The sequence below is a fragment of the Pecten maximus genome, chromosome 3 (assembly GCF_902652985.1).
Source record: "Pecten maximus chromosome 3, xPecMax1.1, whole genome shotgun sequence".
NCBI classification, from domain to species: domain Eukaryota; kingdom Metazoa; phylum Mollusca; class Bivalvia; order Pectinida; family Pectinidae; genus Pecten; species Pecten maximus.
In genome coordinates this window covers 26,482,124-26,497,251 of record NC_047017.1, presented here as the reverse complement: position 1 = coordinate 26,497,251, position 15,128 = coordinate 26,482,124, and the positions used below count along the sequence as shown (strand labels likewise).

The 15,128-nt window shown below is 38.6% G+C and overlaps 1 protein-coding gene across 4 annotated transcripts in view; it reads left to right on the top strand.

Annotated features, from left to right (window-relative positions):
• Window positions 1-15,128, top strand: part of LOC117323731 (WD repeat-containing protein 64-like) — a 53,778-nt gene that overhangs the window by 20,188 nt on the left and 18,462 nt on the right. For all 4 annotated transcript variants that reach the window (XM_033879155.1, XM_033879154.1, XM_033879153.1 and 1 more), the window contains exons 6-24: window positions 529-639; window positions 975-1,201; window positions 1,529-1,669; window positions 4,960-5,093; window positions 5,878-6,005; window positions 6,920-7,004; window positions 7,233-7,381; window positions 7,568-7,691; window positions 9,497-9,660; window positions 10,271-10,489; window positions 11,305-11,429; window positions 11,683-11,817; window positions 12,072-12,198; window positions 12,370-12,469; window positions 12,686-12,894; window positions 13,235-13,340; window positions 13,628-13,689; window positions 14,417-14,529; window positions 14,796-14,913. In XM_033879155.1, the coding sequence (XP_033735046.1) occupies window positions 529-639; window positions 975-1,201; window positions 1,529-1,669; window positions 4,960-5,093; window positions 5,878-6,005; window positions 6,920-7,004; window positions 7,233-7,381; window positions 7,568-7,691; window positions 9,497-9,660; window positions 10,271-10,489; window positions 11,305-11,429; window positions 11,683-11,817; window positions 12,072-12,198; window positions 12,370-12,469; window positions 12,686-12,894; window positions 13,235-13,340; window positions 13,628-13,689; window positions 14,417-14,529; window positions 14,796-14,913 (2,577 nt within the window). The remainder of the gene's footprint in view (window positions 1-528; window positions 640-974; window positions 1,202-1,528; window positions 1,670-4,959; window positions 5,094-5,877; window positions 6,006-6,919; window positions 7,005-7,232; window positions 7,382-7,567; window positions 7,692-9,496; window positions 9,661-10,270; window positions 10,490-11,304; window positions 11,430-11,682; window positions 11,818-12,071; window positions 12,199-12,369; window positions 12,470-12,685; window positions 12,895-13,234; window positions 13,341-13,627; window positions 13,690-14,416; window positions 14,530-14,795; window positions 14,914-15,128) is intronic.

Here is a 15,128-nt window from a genome sequence, read left to right as displayed (position 1 = left end):
CGGTGAACAGATAGATACATTTGTACCATCATGTTGTATACGTTCTACTGAATAGATCGCAATCGGGATTCAGACAGAGATGTAAAACACAAAGGAAAGAAGACTGTTATTGTTTGTACTTGTGTAATAGAAAAGATAATTAATACTATCCTGTCCAGCATAGCGACTTCTTGTTCAGGGAACGCCATATTACTGATCCCACAGGTTGAACTGGATATTTTCCTGTAACGTTATGTTACTGATCCCGTGGGTTGAAATAAATATTTTTCTGTAACGTTATGTTACTGATCCCGTGGGTTGAACTGGACATTTTCCTGTAACGTCATGCTAGCATGTGATCCCGTGGGTTGAACTGGATATTTTCCTGTGACGTCATGCTAGTGATCCCGTGGGTTGAACTGGATATTTTCCTGTGACGTTATGTTACTAATCCCGTGGGTTGAACCGGATATTTTCCTGTAACGTCATGCTAGTGATCCCGTGGGTTGAACTGGATATTTCCCTGTAACTGTATGTGCTATGTTGCAGGAGCCAGCATGGGTGACAGGGTGTGACTATCTCCCGGGAATACGACGGACAGTCACGTGTACAGAACGAAGCATCCTAATCTGGGACAGTAGATCAAAGGGCAAAAATCAGGTAGGTTCTTATCAAGGGGTATAGACAAAAGGTATATGTTGATGTAGACAGCAATAGCGCACTATATGATTTTTGGAGACGTTTGAAATGTGCCGTTAGTGATGTATATATATATATATACTATGTTGGCATTGGAGGCCACTATGTGTATTCTAATAAAGTATACGCAGTCAAAATTAAGCAGTCAATGCATACATCAGGAAACTGAGGAATGTTTTTCAACTAAGATATCTCGTAAATTAAATTAGATTGAATCATAATGCAATTTCTTTAACATGTTTTGTGCATTACACGACAAAATAACATTAAGATTTATGTCCAAATTGATTTTTCAGCAAATATACTCAATAAAACCTTTTGAAAATTCTCCTCAATGCATAACCCACGTGACAAACACTTCCCCTGCGCACGAGGACCTAATCCTCTTCGGCGACGACCAGGGTTACGTAAACGCTATGAGACTTGTGGCCAAGGACCTCAATACCAAGAGTTCTAAGAACGACAAACGGGGCAACATCAACCTACCACAGAACTACCCGATCGACCCAGAAAAACTCACACAGTCAGTATAACGTGTTAGTCATTATAACGAAGTAAACAATATAATGAAGAGTAAATCAAGTCAGTTACTGTCCCATTACAGTATGTTGTGTGTTTTTTTTCTTGAAGAATTTTACGAGTAAGCAACAAATATGAAGTACATGTACGGTTTAATATGACATGTATGGTAAATTCCGCAGGATGTCATTTTAAATAAGTTTGTGAATATAAAGAATACAATTGTTAATAAAATTCTTCAACTAAATGTTCATTATTTTAAAAAATGCATTGTTTCTCAGTAATATCCGGCGATGTCTGGGTAAGTAAAGTGTGTTTTGATTGGTTGCAGTCCCATAGCAAAGAGAAAGCTTCACCACGATTGGGTACTAAGCATAAAGTACTTCCCGGAGTTACGATGTTTTGGTTCCTGCTCTCCCCACAGTCGACAATCGTTTGTGTTGGAGGAGGTTGAGCGGTTGTATGATGATCAGTAAGTATAGAAAGTGTTAGAACCACACAATCCCCACGGACACACACCTCTACACATACACCCCACCCCACATACACACATCTCTACACATACACACAACCCCCACATACACACACTCTACACATACACAATCCCACATACACACATCTCTACACATACACACAACACCCACATACACACACCTCTACACACACACACACACAACCCCACATACACACACCTCTACACACACACCATACCCTACATACACACACCTCTACACATACATACAACCCCCACATACACACATCTCTACACATACACACATCCCCACAGACACACGCCTCTACATATACACACAACCCAACAGATACACACCACTACACATACACACAACCCCCACAGACACACGCATCTACACATACACACATCCCCACAGACACACGCCTCTACATATACACACAACCCCAACAGATACACACCACTACACATACACACAACCCCCACAGACACACGCATCTACACATTCACACAACCCCACAGACGCACACCTCTACACACTCTACACAACCCCACATACACACACCTCTACACATACACACAACCCCCACAGACACACACCTCTACACATACACACAACCCCCAAGGACACACACCTCTACACATACACACAACCCCCACATACACACGCCTCTACACCTCTACACAACCCCACATACACACAACTCTACACATACACACAACCCCCACATACACACACCTCTACACATACACACAACCCCACAGACACACGCCTCTACATATACACACAACCCAACAGATACACACCACTACACATACACACAACCCCCACAGACACACGCATCTACACATACACACATCCCCACAGACACACGCCTCTACATATACACACAACCCCAACAGATACACACCACTACACATACACACAACCCCCACAGACACACGCATCTACACATTCACACAACCCCACAGACGCACACCTCTACACATACACACAGCCCCCACAGACCCACACCTCTACACCTCTACACAACCCCACATACACACACCTCTACACATACACACAACCCCCACAGACACACACCTCTACACATACACACAACCCCCACAGACACACACCTCTACACATACACACAACCCCCACATACACACGCCTCTACACCTCTACACAACCCCACATACACACAACTCTACACATACACACAACCCCCACATACACACACCTCTACACATTCACACAACCCCCACATACACACGCCTCTACACATACACACATCCCCACAGACACAGTACACCTCTACACACACTCACAGCCCCACAGACACACGCCTCTACACATACACACAACCCCACATACACACACCTCTATACATACACACATCCCCACAGACACAGTACACCTCTACACACACACACAACCCCACATACACACACCTCTATACATACACACATCCCCACAGACACAGTACACCTCTACACACACTCACAGCCCCACAGACACACGCCTCTACACATACACACAACCCCACATACACACACCTCTATACATACACACATCCCCACAGACACAGTACACCTCTACACACACTCACAGCCCCACAGACACACGCCTCTACACATACACACAACCCCACATACACACACCTCTACACACACACCATACCCTACATACACACACCTCTACACATACATACAACCCCCCATACACACACTCTACACATTCACACAACCCCACATACATACACTCTACACATACACACAACCCCACATACACACGCCTCTACACATACACACATCCCCACAGAAACAGTACACCTCTACACACACTCACAGCCCCACAGACACACGCCTCTACATATACACACAACCCCACATACAGACACCTCTATACATACACACAACCCCACATACATACACTCTACACATACACATAACCCAACATACACACACCTCTACTCATACACACATCCCCACAGACACAGTACACCTCTACACACACTCACAGCCCCACAGATACACACCTCTACACATTCACACAGCCCCAACATGCACACACCTCTACACATACACACAACCCCACAGACACATACCTCTACACGTACACACAACCCCCACATACACACACCTCTACACCTATACACAACCCCACATACACACACCTCTACACGTACACACAACCCCCACATACACACATCTCTACACATACACACAACCCCAACATACACACACCTCTACACATTCACACAACCCCACATAGACACACTATACACATACACCCAACCCCCACATACACACGCCTCTACACCTATACACAATCCCCACATACACACGCCTCTACACCTCTACACAACCCCACAGACACACACCTCTACACATACACACAACCCCATACATACACACACCTCTACACATTCACACAACCCCACATACACACACCTCTACACATACACACAACCCCCACATACACATGCCTATACACATACACACAACCCCCACATACACACACTCTACACATTCACACAACCCCACATACACACACTCTACACATACACACAATCCCACATACACACGCCTCTACACATACACACATCCCCACAGACACAGTACACCTCTACACACACTCACAGCCCCACAGACACACGCCTCTACACATACACACAACCCCACATACAGACACCTCTATACATCCCCACATCCCCACAGACACAGTACACCTCTACACACACTCACAGCCTCACAGACACACGCCTCTACACATACACACAACCCCACATACACACAGCCCCACATACACACGCCTCTACACATACACACAACCCCACATACACACGCCTCTATACATTCACACAACCCCACATACACACACTCTACACATACCCAACCCCCACAGACACACGCCTCTACACATACACAACCCCCACAGACACACACCTCTACACATACCCAACCCCCACAGACACACGCCTCTACACATACACAACCCCCACAGACACACACGCCTCTACACAAAATATCTACATTTATCGGAAATAATGCTCTACGTAACAGTGCTTTACTCTTTCACTCCATTATTAAAATTTACTTTCCGTCTAAAATGATATTATTGACTTTAAAATGCTGTTGATATTCGCAAACTTATCCATTAAATACCGACAGTCCTTACGAGTACATGTACCACTCACAGATCGTACCGTCATTATAGGTAACTAACGTCGTTCTTGTTGTCGCGTGGGAAGTTAACCTATTTCAATTTATTATTGATTTATTTTTTTCACTTATTCATTTTGCAGAGAAATCAGGGGTGTTAACATACACAAGGGGGTTAACTGCTTCTCGTACTGTGCCAAGGCTAACATCATAGCAACCGGAGGAGTGGACAAGGTGATCAGGGTCTGGCACCCCCACATCTTCTCACGTCCTACAGGTAGGTATATCCTAATGACCTACAGGTATGTTCTCACGTCCTACAGGTAGGTACATCATTACCTCCTACATGTATATCCTCACATCCTACAGTATTGTTATCATATCCTACAGATAGACACATCCTTACGTACTACTGGTATGTTCTCACGTCCTATAGGTATATCCTTACGTCCTACAGGTAGGTATATCATCACGCCCTACATGTAGGTATGTCCTTACGCCCTACAGGCAGGTATATCCTCACGTCCTACAGGTAGGTATATCCTTACGTCCTACAGGTAGGTATATCCTCACGCCTTACAGGTAGGTATATCCTCACGCCCTACAGGCAGGTATATCCTCACGTCCTACAGGTAGGTTTATCCTTACGTCCTACAGGTAGATATATCCTCACGCCCTACAGGTAGGTATATCCTCACGCCCTACAGGTAGGTATATCCTCATGCCCTACAGGCAGGTATATCCTCACGTCCTACAGGTAGGTTTATCCTTACGTCCTACAGGTAGGTATATCCTCACGCCCTACAGGTAGGTATATCCTCACGCCCTACAGGCAGGTATATCCTCACGTCCTACAGGTAGGTTTATCCTTACGTCCTACAGGTAGATATATCCTCACGCCCTACAGGTAGGTATATCCTCACGCCCTACAGGTAGGTATATCCTCACGCCCTACAGGTAGGTATATCATCACGACCTACAATCAAGAACAGAAGTATTTAATTTTTAAGGATAACTATTTGTCATTCCTAACTTATTATTGCTATTTATTTATATTCCAGGAAAACTGATGGGACATTTATTTACAATAGTAGATATTTGTTGTAATGAACGAGATCAGCACCTAATTAGTCTGTCAACAGCGAGGGTATTCCGAGTGTGGGATATCCACACTTTAACCTGTTTACAGGTAAATATTAAAGGTGTTACGTGCATGCAAGTTGTATCAACACATAGATTAATCCAGTTTCCGCATTGAGAAAAACAGATAACATCTGATTAAGTTTAACTATCGTAAAGGAAAACATCATCTAGGGAGAACAGTACATGTAGTTGAACTATGGAGGAGTTATTTCCCTTCGTAGTAATCTATGCATTAGACTTTCTTATAGAAATGCATTGAGATGTGTACGAATGCACCCTATGGTGTATACCTTATAAAATGATCATTTTCTACCTTGAATTGCTTCACTTCAAAAGTTCGTACGTTGCTCTGTGACTAGATTCCATCTAACTATAACTAGATTCTATCTAACTATAACTAGATTCCATCTAACTATAACTAGATTCCATCTAACTATAACTAGATTCCATCTAACTATATAACTAGATTCTATCTAACTATAACTAGATTCTATCTAACTATAACTAGATTTTATCTAACTATAACTAGATTCTATCTAACTATAACTAGATTCCATCTAACTATAACTAGATTCCATCTAACTATAACTAGATTCCATCTAACTATAACTAGATTCCATCTAACTATAACTAGGTTTCCATCTGTCTATGACTTGACTTCCATCTATCTATGATATTTTGATATAAGTGTACTATAAAATATTGTCTTGTGCAATCTTTAATAAAAAGTATTATCAAATTTTAACTTAAAAACAAAGTGGTGAATTGGATAATCCAGAAAAGTATCCTAAAAACTAATGGACTTGATATGTAATTTTGGCGGTCTTAAGTCAAGTAATGCTTTCATTGAGAGGATAAAACCACAGAAATTGTATTCACCTTTTGTTTAATATCGAGAACACAGGAAATATTTTCGGTATGTCCTAGTGACGAGTTTTTCAATATTTTATTTAATTTCAGGTATTCACAGATAACGAAGAGCGACCAGGAGAGAAGAGGATATATTCGATGATATTTGATAGTAAACACGAACGATTAATAACAGGTAATGGAACCATTCCAAACAAACTTCACCAATCACCAATTGTGTCTATAAAATGTCAACACTCATTAGTATTGAATTCCATCACTTGTACATGTGTAATAATTAAACTGGCTTGTCCACCGCTGTTTTGTATGCCGTTGTCAGGTTCATTCGGACGGATTTTATAATAAAATACTTCGAGACATTTTAGTTCGTGTGATGTGATTGATGCTTTTTTAATCCTTCAAGGTTCAAGTGTAATAGACGCATGGCCTTTGACCCGAGCTGTTCAGGATACCATGCAGGTGCCTCACTCCCATGACAGACCAATCAGCCAGATCGTGCTCAACCTTGACCTCAACCAGGTCATCACCGTCTGTTCGGAATCCGTCATTAAGGTAACATCACCAGCCAAAGCAATTATGAAAATGCACAGTTTTGACTTTTGCGAGCTACTAGTATTTGATACTAATACGTAGGGTATTCAGATGAGAAAAGTTAATGTACAATGTAGTTTCATATTAGTAAAGAAAGGAATAACGCTGAAATATTTATGTGAGCTAACTCTTGCATTCCAAATTTAGGTATGGGAAATGGAGACTGGAAAGCGAGTGTATATGATAGCGGATGCACACGGCCCCAATATAGAAGTGACGGCCTTGTGTCTGGACAGGTCTGGCTATAGACTGGCGACTGGTGCTTTTGATGGTGAGATCACAAGCTTAATTGTGTCCTTTTTCGGCATAGCCGAATAATATTCGTTTAGCCCCGGATATGACGCAACAGGTGGCGTTACTGGTTAAGATGAAGTATGTGATTGGTCAATGTAGCGGTAGATGCAAAATGCAGATATGCAGTTAAAAACGAAACAAAGTTAAGATTGAATGCAAGCTGAATAAGTGGATGTAACTTTACAAATGACACATTAATAAGATTATATTCCAGATTCAAATGCAGTCTTATTATCACCAAAAATGATTCAAACTGATATAATTTTGTTATCCATGCTGAAACGCATTAGTTCGTTGATTTATTTCACCAGCACTTTCACATTATAACTACCAGCATTAAAACTATGCCGTTTATCGTTTTTAAAGATATTTCTTGTTTAAATTAATATGGGGTGGGGATACCAAGAGAATGTGGTTTGTCATTAATCAAATACTCCTTTCGAAAATTGGTAGGAATTGTACACGTTGTTCGCCCTGAATCATTCGTAAAAGGCGACCAAATGCCGAATCATCTTTTCTTTATAAGCTACCTGTTCTTCTAACGTCTTCACCGTCTTCGTTTTGTCTCCAGGGCGTGACAAATCAAAGTCATTAAAATGGTATATAGGGATTGATGCTTCGCGATTGTGTTTAAAACTAGATTATTTTTGTGTATCAAATTTCACACAACACTGCCTGGTCAAAATTCTGCGATAAATAGGTAAACATGTCTAGAAATGTGTGTGTATATATACAATGTATATATATACATCTTAAAATGTATTGTAATTAACGGTACAATTATTTGAGGGGCATTTATTTTCGTATATAACATTGACTGCAAGAAAGCAAATTTGTTGAAAATTTCGCATTAATAAATAAATACCTTTAAATGAATCAACAACCGCAGTAAAATCACTGTCTGCATAAAAGGTTGGGTAACTATTTATACCAGGCTTCTCATTTTATCTTGTTCCTGTTTTAGATACACATCATTTAATAACCTTATTGTGTAGATAGGTCGTTAAACAAACTCTACCAGTCACTTGTCGATAAGTTTAATTTTCTAAACGAGAGTAATTAATTAATTATATACAAACCTATTAAAGATGACTACAAAAAAGAGCATACATAAATCTGAAAACGCTTTCTAATAAGTTATGATTATGTGAACATTCACTCGAAATAGCTTAAGATATATTTAAAACATTCCTAAAATTCACTTGATGACGAATTACATTTCTTTAGCCATTGCTCCATTAACCGATCGGTTAGATCCAAGTTTTATCTCCAGATTGCGGAAGCTTTGAACCCAGCATTAAGATATCACACACATTTTACAAACATTATGTCGTCTTCTAATACGAAGATCATACTTCAGACCAGATTTTTTCTTTATTAAACAGTCATCATAACAGTGGAAGTTATTCATCCTGTATTCAGTCTGATTTAGTATTATGATAACATTATCTTGGTATTTTTGCTATCAAATATATTTGTTATTGTAATAGTGCCGTAATATTTTGAATGCAATTGACCTGAATTTTAAGCTGGAGCTATTGATTTAGTTAGTCCCTATTGCGTGAACCGTTTTGAAGTACTGCTCTAAAGTTACTGAAGATGCAGCCGCCTGCAACATTATTTTGACTTTTTCGGACTTGTTCTAATAAAGATTGTTCTAAAAAGAATTATTTTTTGTAAGCAATACTTAACCATGCTCAGGTCTACATTAACAATTATGGGGTGATTAAATAACGTTTATATCTGTAGTGGATGCCTATACGATTATGTCTCTGATCACAGGTTCTGTGAAGGTGTGGGACTTTGGTTCCGGACAGGAGATAAAATGTCGGCCTGGTCGTGTCTCAGACGAGGACTACAGTATAACAGGGATGATGTATACTCACCTGACTGGGGACAGGGTCATCCTGGCGGCGGGCTGGAACAACAAGATCAAACTCATACTAGTAAGTACCGTTATAAAGTGACATTATGATACACTCGATAAATCTTATACGAATTTTACTATTTACACAAGTTGTTGCAAATTTTGTTTTCATTCAGTTACACTGAAGTTAGATGTGGTGCTATCAAACGTTTGGCAAACTAAATGAACATTTGATAGAAACGTAAATACACTCTAGTTACCTACCTCCCTGATTTCTTTAAACCTCGCTATGACTTCAAACGAATATGAACAAACTAGGAACTTTCAACTTTCACTGCCTATAATAACAATCTTGGAAATCATCAGAGTTCTTGCATAGTTTTGCAGTGTTTACATGAATCGCAGCACCCGAAGTCGATCTGAAAGGTTTGTTTAGAATATTTGATTATGAGCGACTCTGGACGGTTGTAGGTTCGTGTCACATATTACATGGTACAACGCAATGATTTGTCGTACCTATGGCAACCTGGAGGTCGAGGTAGCTTGAAGGCCAGAAGGATATCGACATTTTCATGTTAATAATCTATTACGTTTTTCTTAAATATCACGCGATAAATCAATATTTTATTTAGATGGCATGTCCATATCAAAAAAGTCAATGTCTCCTTATTCATTTTTTTCGTTAACAGGATACAAATGAGAATTACGATCTACCAATTGTTCGGGAGTTCTCTGACGTATACTACTGGACACAAGAGATGAAGCTGACCCCTTCCAATTCCTCCGCTGATCCTTTCAAAGCAAGTCCGCTTCCTGATATCGGCCAGCCGTCACATACATCGTTAGGATCCAAACGTCACTCGACGATGTCCGATAATAACGCTCAAATCACAAATGTGTTCAAAAAAGTAAGTATGCTATTTTCTATTATTGTTTTTTCATGTTATTTTCTACAGAATATTGCTGTTTGATGTTGTTATATAACGATGTAAAAACTAATATTACATTATGGTTAATTGGTTATCCACAAGTATTCTGCAACTACAATTGTATCACTATTTTATAAGGAACACGTGCCCCCGTGATTCAGCGCCTGTAGTACTTCCTTTGACTACCTCATATGTTATTTAGACTTCATGTCAGTAAATGCTAAGATATGTTATTGTGATAACTGCGTCCTAGGAATATATCAATAACAGATGTAATTTCGAACTCTATTTTATCGAAGAGTATTTGGGCGTACGTTGTCCGACTTCGTTGCAGTTTGATAGCGCGTGCAAAGCAGACGAAACGTAAAACAGATTTAACACAAAATATCAATGTTTAAGTTGCTTCCATTTCAAGTAGCAGAATAAATGGTTACGTGGGAGGTGTCTTCAAAAACAGTATTGTTTAGGTCCGGGCGAAAGTGGTTCGCCAATGTTGGTCTCTCTTTACCGCTGCCAACTTAAAAGTCATAATCAAATTTGATCATGTATAACCGCGATGTAAATGTTATTTAATGGTTTATATATGGTTGTGATAGTGTCCTATATATAATGTACATTTGGACGTTATGACATCAGTATCACCGTTAATATTATTGGTAAAATTTATCACAATTTTATACATGTGTACCACCGTACATGGTGTCAAATATTTGCACGGCCTCACAGTAACGGTTTGCTACACTTATCTTTGATATTGCATGTTTATGACGTCATGGTTTCATTTTGTGTTGTAGGATTATATTCTGATGTCACATGAGGTAACATGTATAGATAGTCTCCTGCCAAATACCTTACTGACCGGCTGTTCAAACGGCAACATTGTTCTCTGGGATATTGAGAGGTCTATGATCGACAAAATGTACGTGTAATTTAATAGATTATTCACTGTATGCTTCATATTTAAGTAAATGAAGCTGCTGATATTTTAAATCAGCAAGAAATACATTTTTCTTGTATCAGTAAATCTTTTTCAAAGTAGTCTGCATCATAATAATGCATATAATTTAAGAAGTAATATAAAACATTTTCTTAACGAAATCATTGTTAAATCACACAATGCTTTATTTTGGAATACTATAGATAAAATATGCAATAATTTTCTATTTAACCAGATTTGAGATTCCCGCTCCTGACGGAACAACGCCAACTCCTTCACGACAGAAACAAAAACAGAACCAGGAAAGAAAAGTCAACATGATCAAAGTGCTCATTCACAAAGAGAGGAAACTTGATCCGGCTTACCTAAAGTATGTATCTTATCCTACTTGATATATAACTAGAAGTTACAAATGAGACGTGGAAATTACACACATATTGCCGACACTAAATCAGTCTGTATTGGCTTAAAACACCATTGTAGAGTACCTGATGAGTCGATTATTGTTGTATTATCATATTTCAATAGAGATAGAATTTGTTATACTTTACATACTTAAATTCACATTTATTTCTGGACATGCCTGTAATAGAACTATGATATTGATTTCCAAAATCTCTGCAGGCGTGTTGTAGAAGATAACGATGAGAAAATGGAGACTGGTTCCGTCATGTCACGGAAATCCCGAATGAGTAAAAAGGTGTCGCGGGCGAATTCCAGGTTATCTCGAACTTCAAATGTTCATCAACAGGTAAGCAGTTGTAATTTGATGATGGGTATATCAGGTTGTCTAACTTGAATGGAATGCGAACATGCATGTTAAATGAAATCTGCTTGAAAACATTGATTAAACCACAAGACATATAATTATGTATGTTGATTTCTTTTACAATCACTAAACTACTCGTCACAATGGTTACAGGGTGATATCAAGGTAGACGAAAAAGAACAGAAAGAGCTGATGGACAAACTAACGGCGAGGATCGAAGGGACGGAAGAGGACGGTGGAGATACGACAGACGGTAAGTTCTACGTAATGATATATTGGAACTGAAGAGTACGTTTGTAGGAGGGGAAGGTATTTCACATTTACTGTTGCTGAACTTTTCAGGAAAATAGAATTAATTGGTGCAAAACAATTTTGCATCAAAAATCCATATTCTTACCAAATTATCTGCAATCGTTGCGTCGTTATTGCTCAGTTTGAAGCTAAACGAACAATGTTCTGATGATTTCAGCAAAAAAAGAAGAAACAGGTGAAGAGGAAAAGAAAGATCCGGAAAAAGAGGAAGAAGAAGACAACGAAAAGGAAAAAGAAGAGGAAAGGGATGAGGATGAGGAGGAAGAAGAAGAGGATGACATTGAAAGTCGATACATAACGGAAGAGTATGATCCCATCATCGTCAGCGTTCATCAAGACTCATATATCCGCTTCTGGACATTGGCCGTATGTATATCCCGGGGATAAAATAATCAATTATAGAATAATAAAAAAACGATGAAAGATGATAGCGCATTAAAGTATGTATCCTTTACCTTCATTATACAACAACAAGACGTATGTATATCGATATAACAACAAGGTGCAAACAAATTATCACTGGTTACTGACCTTTACAATATCACATTTTTTTTCTACTTTTGCCAGCGAAATCTCTGTCTGTAAAGCTATATCATATTGTACAACGTTGGGAACACTGAACTAATGGTTAATAACATAGATACTATTCCCTAGGTGACGTTGATATTGAGTAATAAATGGCCAATCATTTGTTATTTTATTTTAGGGACAATTGATACGGGAGGTGTCGGCTATCACTCGGCGACAGGGGACGCCAGTGACGGCAGTATGTCACGATGAAAACTGTAATATACTCGTCACAGGAGACCAGAGTAAGTCTAATACAATCTATTATCTGAGTATTTGATTAAAACATGTCCCATCCCATTCTTTGCAACAAATATCATCAGAATGTGAAATGAGGTTAGGAATTGAGTTTCATTTCTGAGTGATTTTCGAGTTTCCCCTCATTTAAAAGTGATCATGGAGTTGTGTTATATATGATACTGTTAGCTAAATATACAATTCCCTTATCCAAATAACGCTATGATCATTGAGCTATATTTTGATATAGGAATACTGTAGGGCATATAAGATCATTTATTTGTGTCTGTAACAGAGGGATACCTCACGCTGTGGGATGTTGCAAAGTTTCTGAAGAATCCCACTTCTACTGACCAGGTAAGTTAAGATAATTCCATACTGTGCTAGCAGCATGTAACTGTTAGAATTTTCTTTTATTGCATTTTATATACTTTATTGCATTTTATATACTTAAAAACAAAATTAATACATCGAAAAATTAATAGTCAAAAATTGTGGGAATCACTAACATAATTCATGACGTCATCTCTTTGTTACGTTACTCCACGTCAACTTGATGGCGCCATTTTGAAAGGACTGATCAACGCAATTTAAGTGTTTTCTGCTGTTATCCTGAATATGTGCATAAATAGCTAACGACAAGTGAATGTTTTGTCAAAAACTAGTGTATTATTTCAGAAATACAGCAAAAAAACAAAAAAAAAAAAAAAAAAAACAACAATTTATCGATCTTCGCTTCGATTGGAAAAATCGCTAAGTTTCAATGACGTGAATGAAAAATTTACGGTGATCGGTCAAAAACGGAAAACCTATATTTTCACTGTAAAATCCTATATTTTTACTGCAAAATCTTGTATTTTCACTGCTCATCGTTGCAGTGAAAATATAAGTTTTACTAATTTGATAAGTTTCGATATTTCACTGGCAAAAGAGTATTTTGATGTAAAGAAGATTACAGAAGTGTGATAACATTGATGCTCATTGAAATACCAGCAACAATCTTTGCAAAAAATACTTTGTTTTATTTAAACAAATTTGACATTTCTTACAATCTGCAACAAAAATATTTGGCTACATTTTTCAGTCGCTATTAAAGCAAGTGATTTATTGGCGAGCTCATTTGATGAAAGTGGTGTCCCTTCGATACGTAAACTCCCTGAAGGCGATATTTTCAGGATCTATGGACGGATCCGTAAGGTACGTTTTCCTAATCGTTTTGTAGACAGTACTTTTATCAGCATGCAAATGAAGATAATCTCAGAGAAACTTCTACCTGCTTCAAGACCTTTTAACCCTCTTATAAAAAAAAATGGTCGGAGTATTTAACCATCTAAAGAAGAATATAGTTGCTACATTAATATCTGTCTGAAAATGAAGCTGAGAGATATAGAATTACAGCGGTACGTATTTGAACTGATATATAATACTAATTAGGAATAACGACACATTTTGTACATTTACAGGGTGTGGTGGGGCTCAAAGGGGCGTTTTATTGGCTTCTTCAGTCAGCATAGAGCCTTCATCTGGCCAGAGTCTGAGGAGAAGGCAGGGCAGGCTGTACTACCGTACGACATCACTGAGGTACTAAAACAATATATGTGTCCGTTCATAGTCGGCCATACAACCAAAATAAAGCTTATCTTAGTGAATTGGCCCACTTTCTTATGAAAAACGGTACATGAAATGTATCAACATTGTTTGTTTTTTGACAAAAGCTATATAATTGCATTACCATTGATAGATAAATATTAATTTAGAAAAAAACATAAACAAACATAAAAAGTAGCTAGTCAACT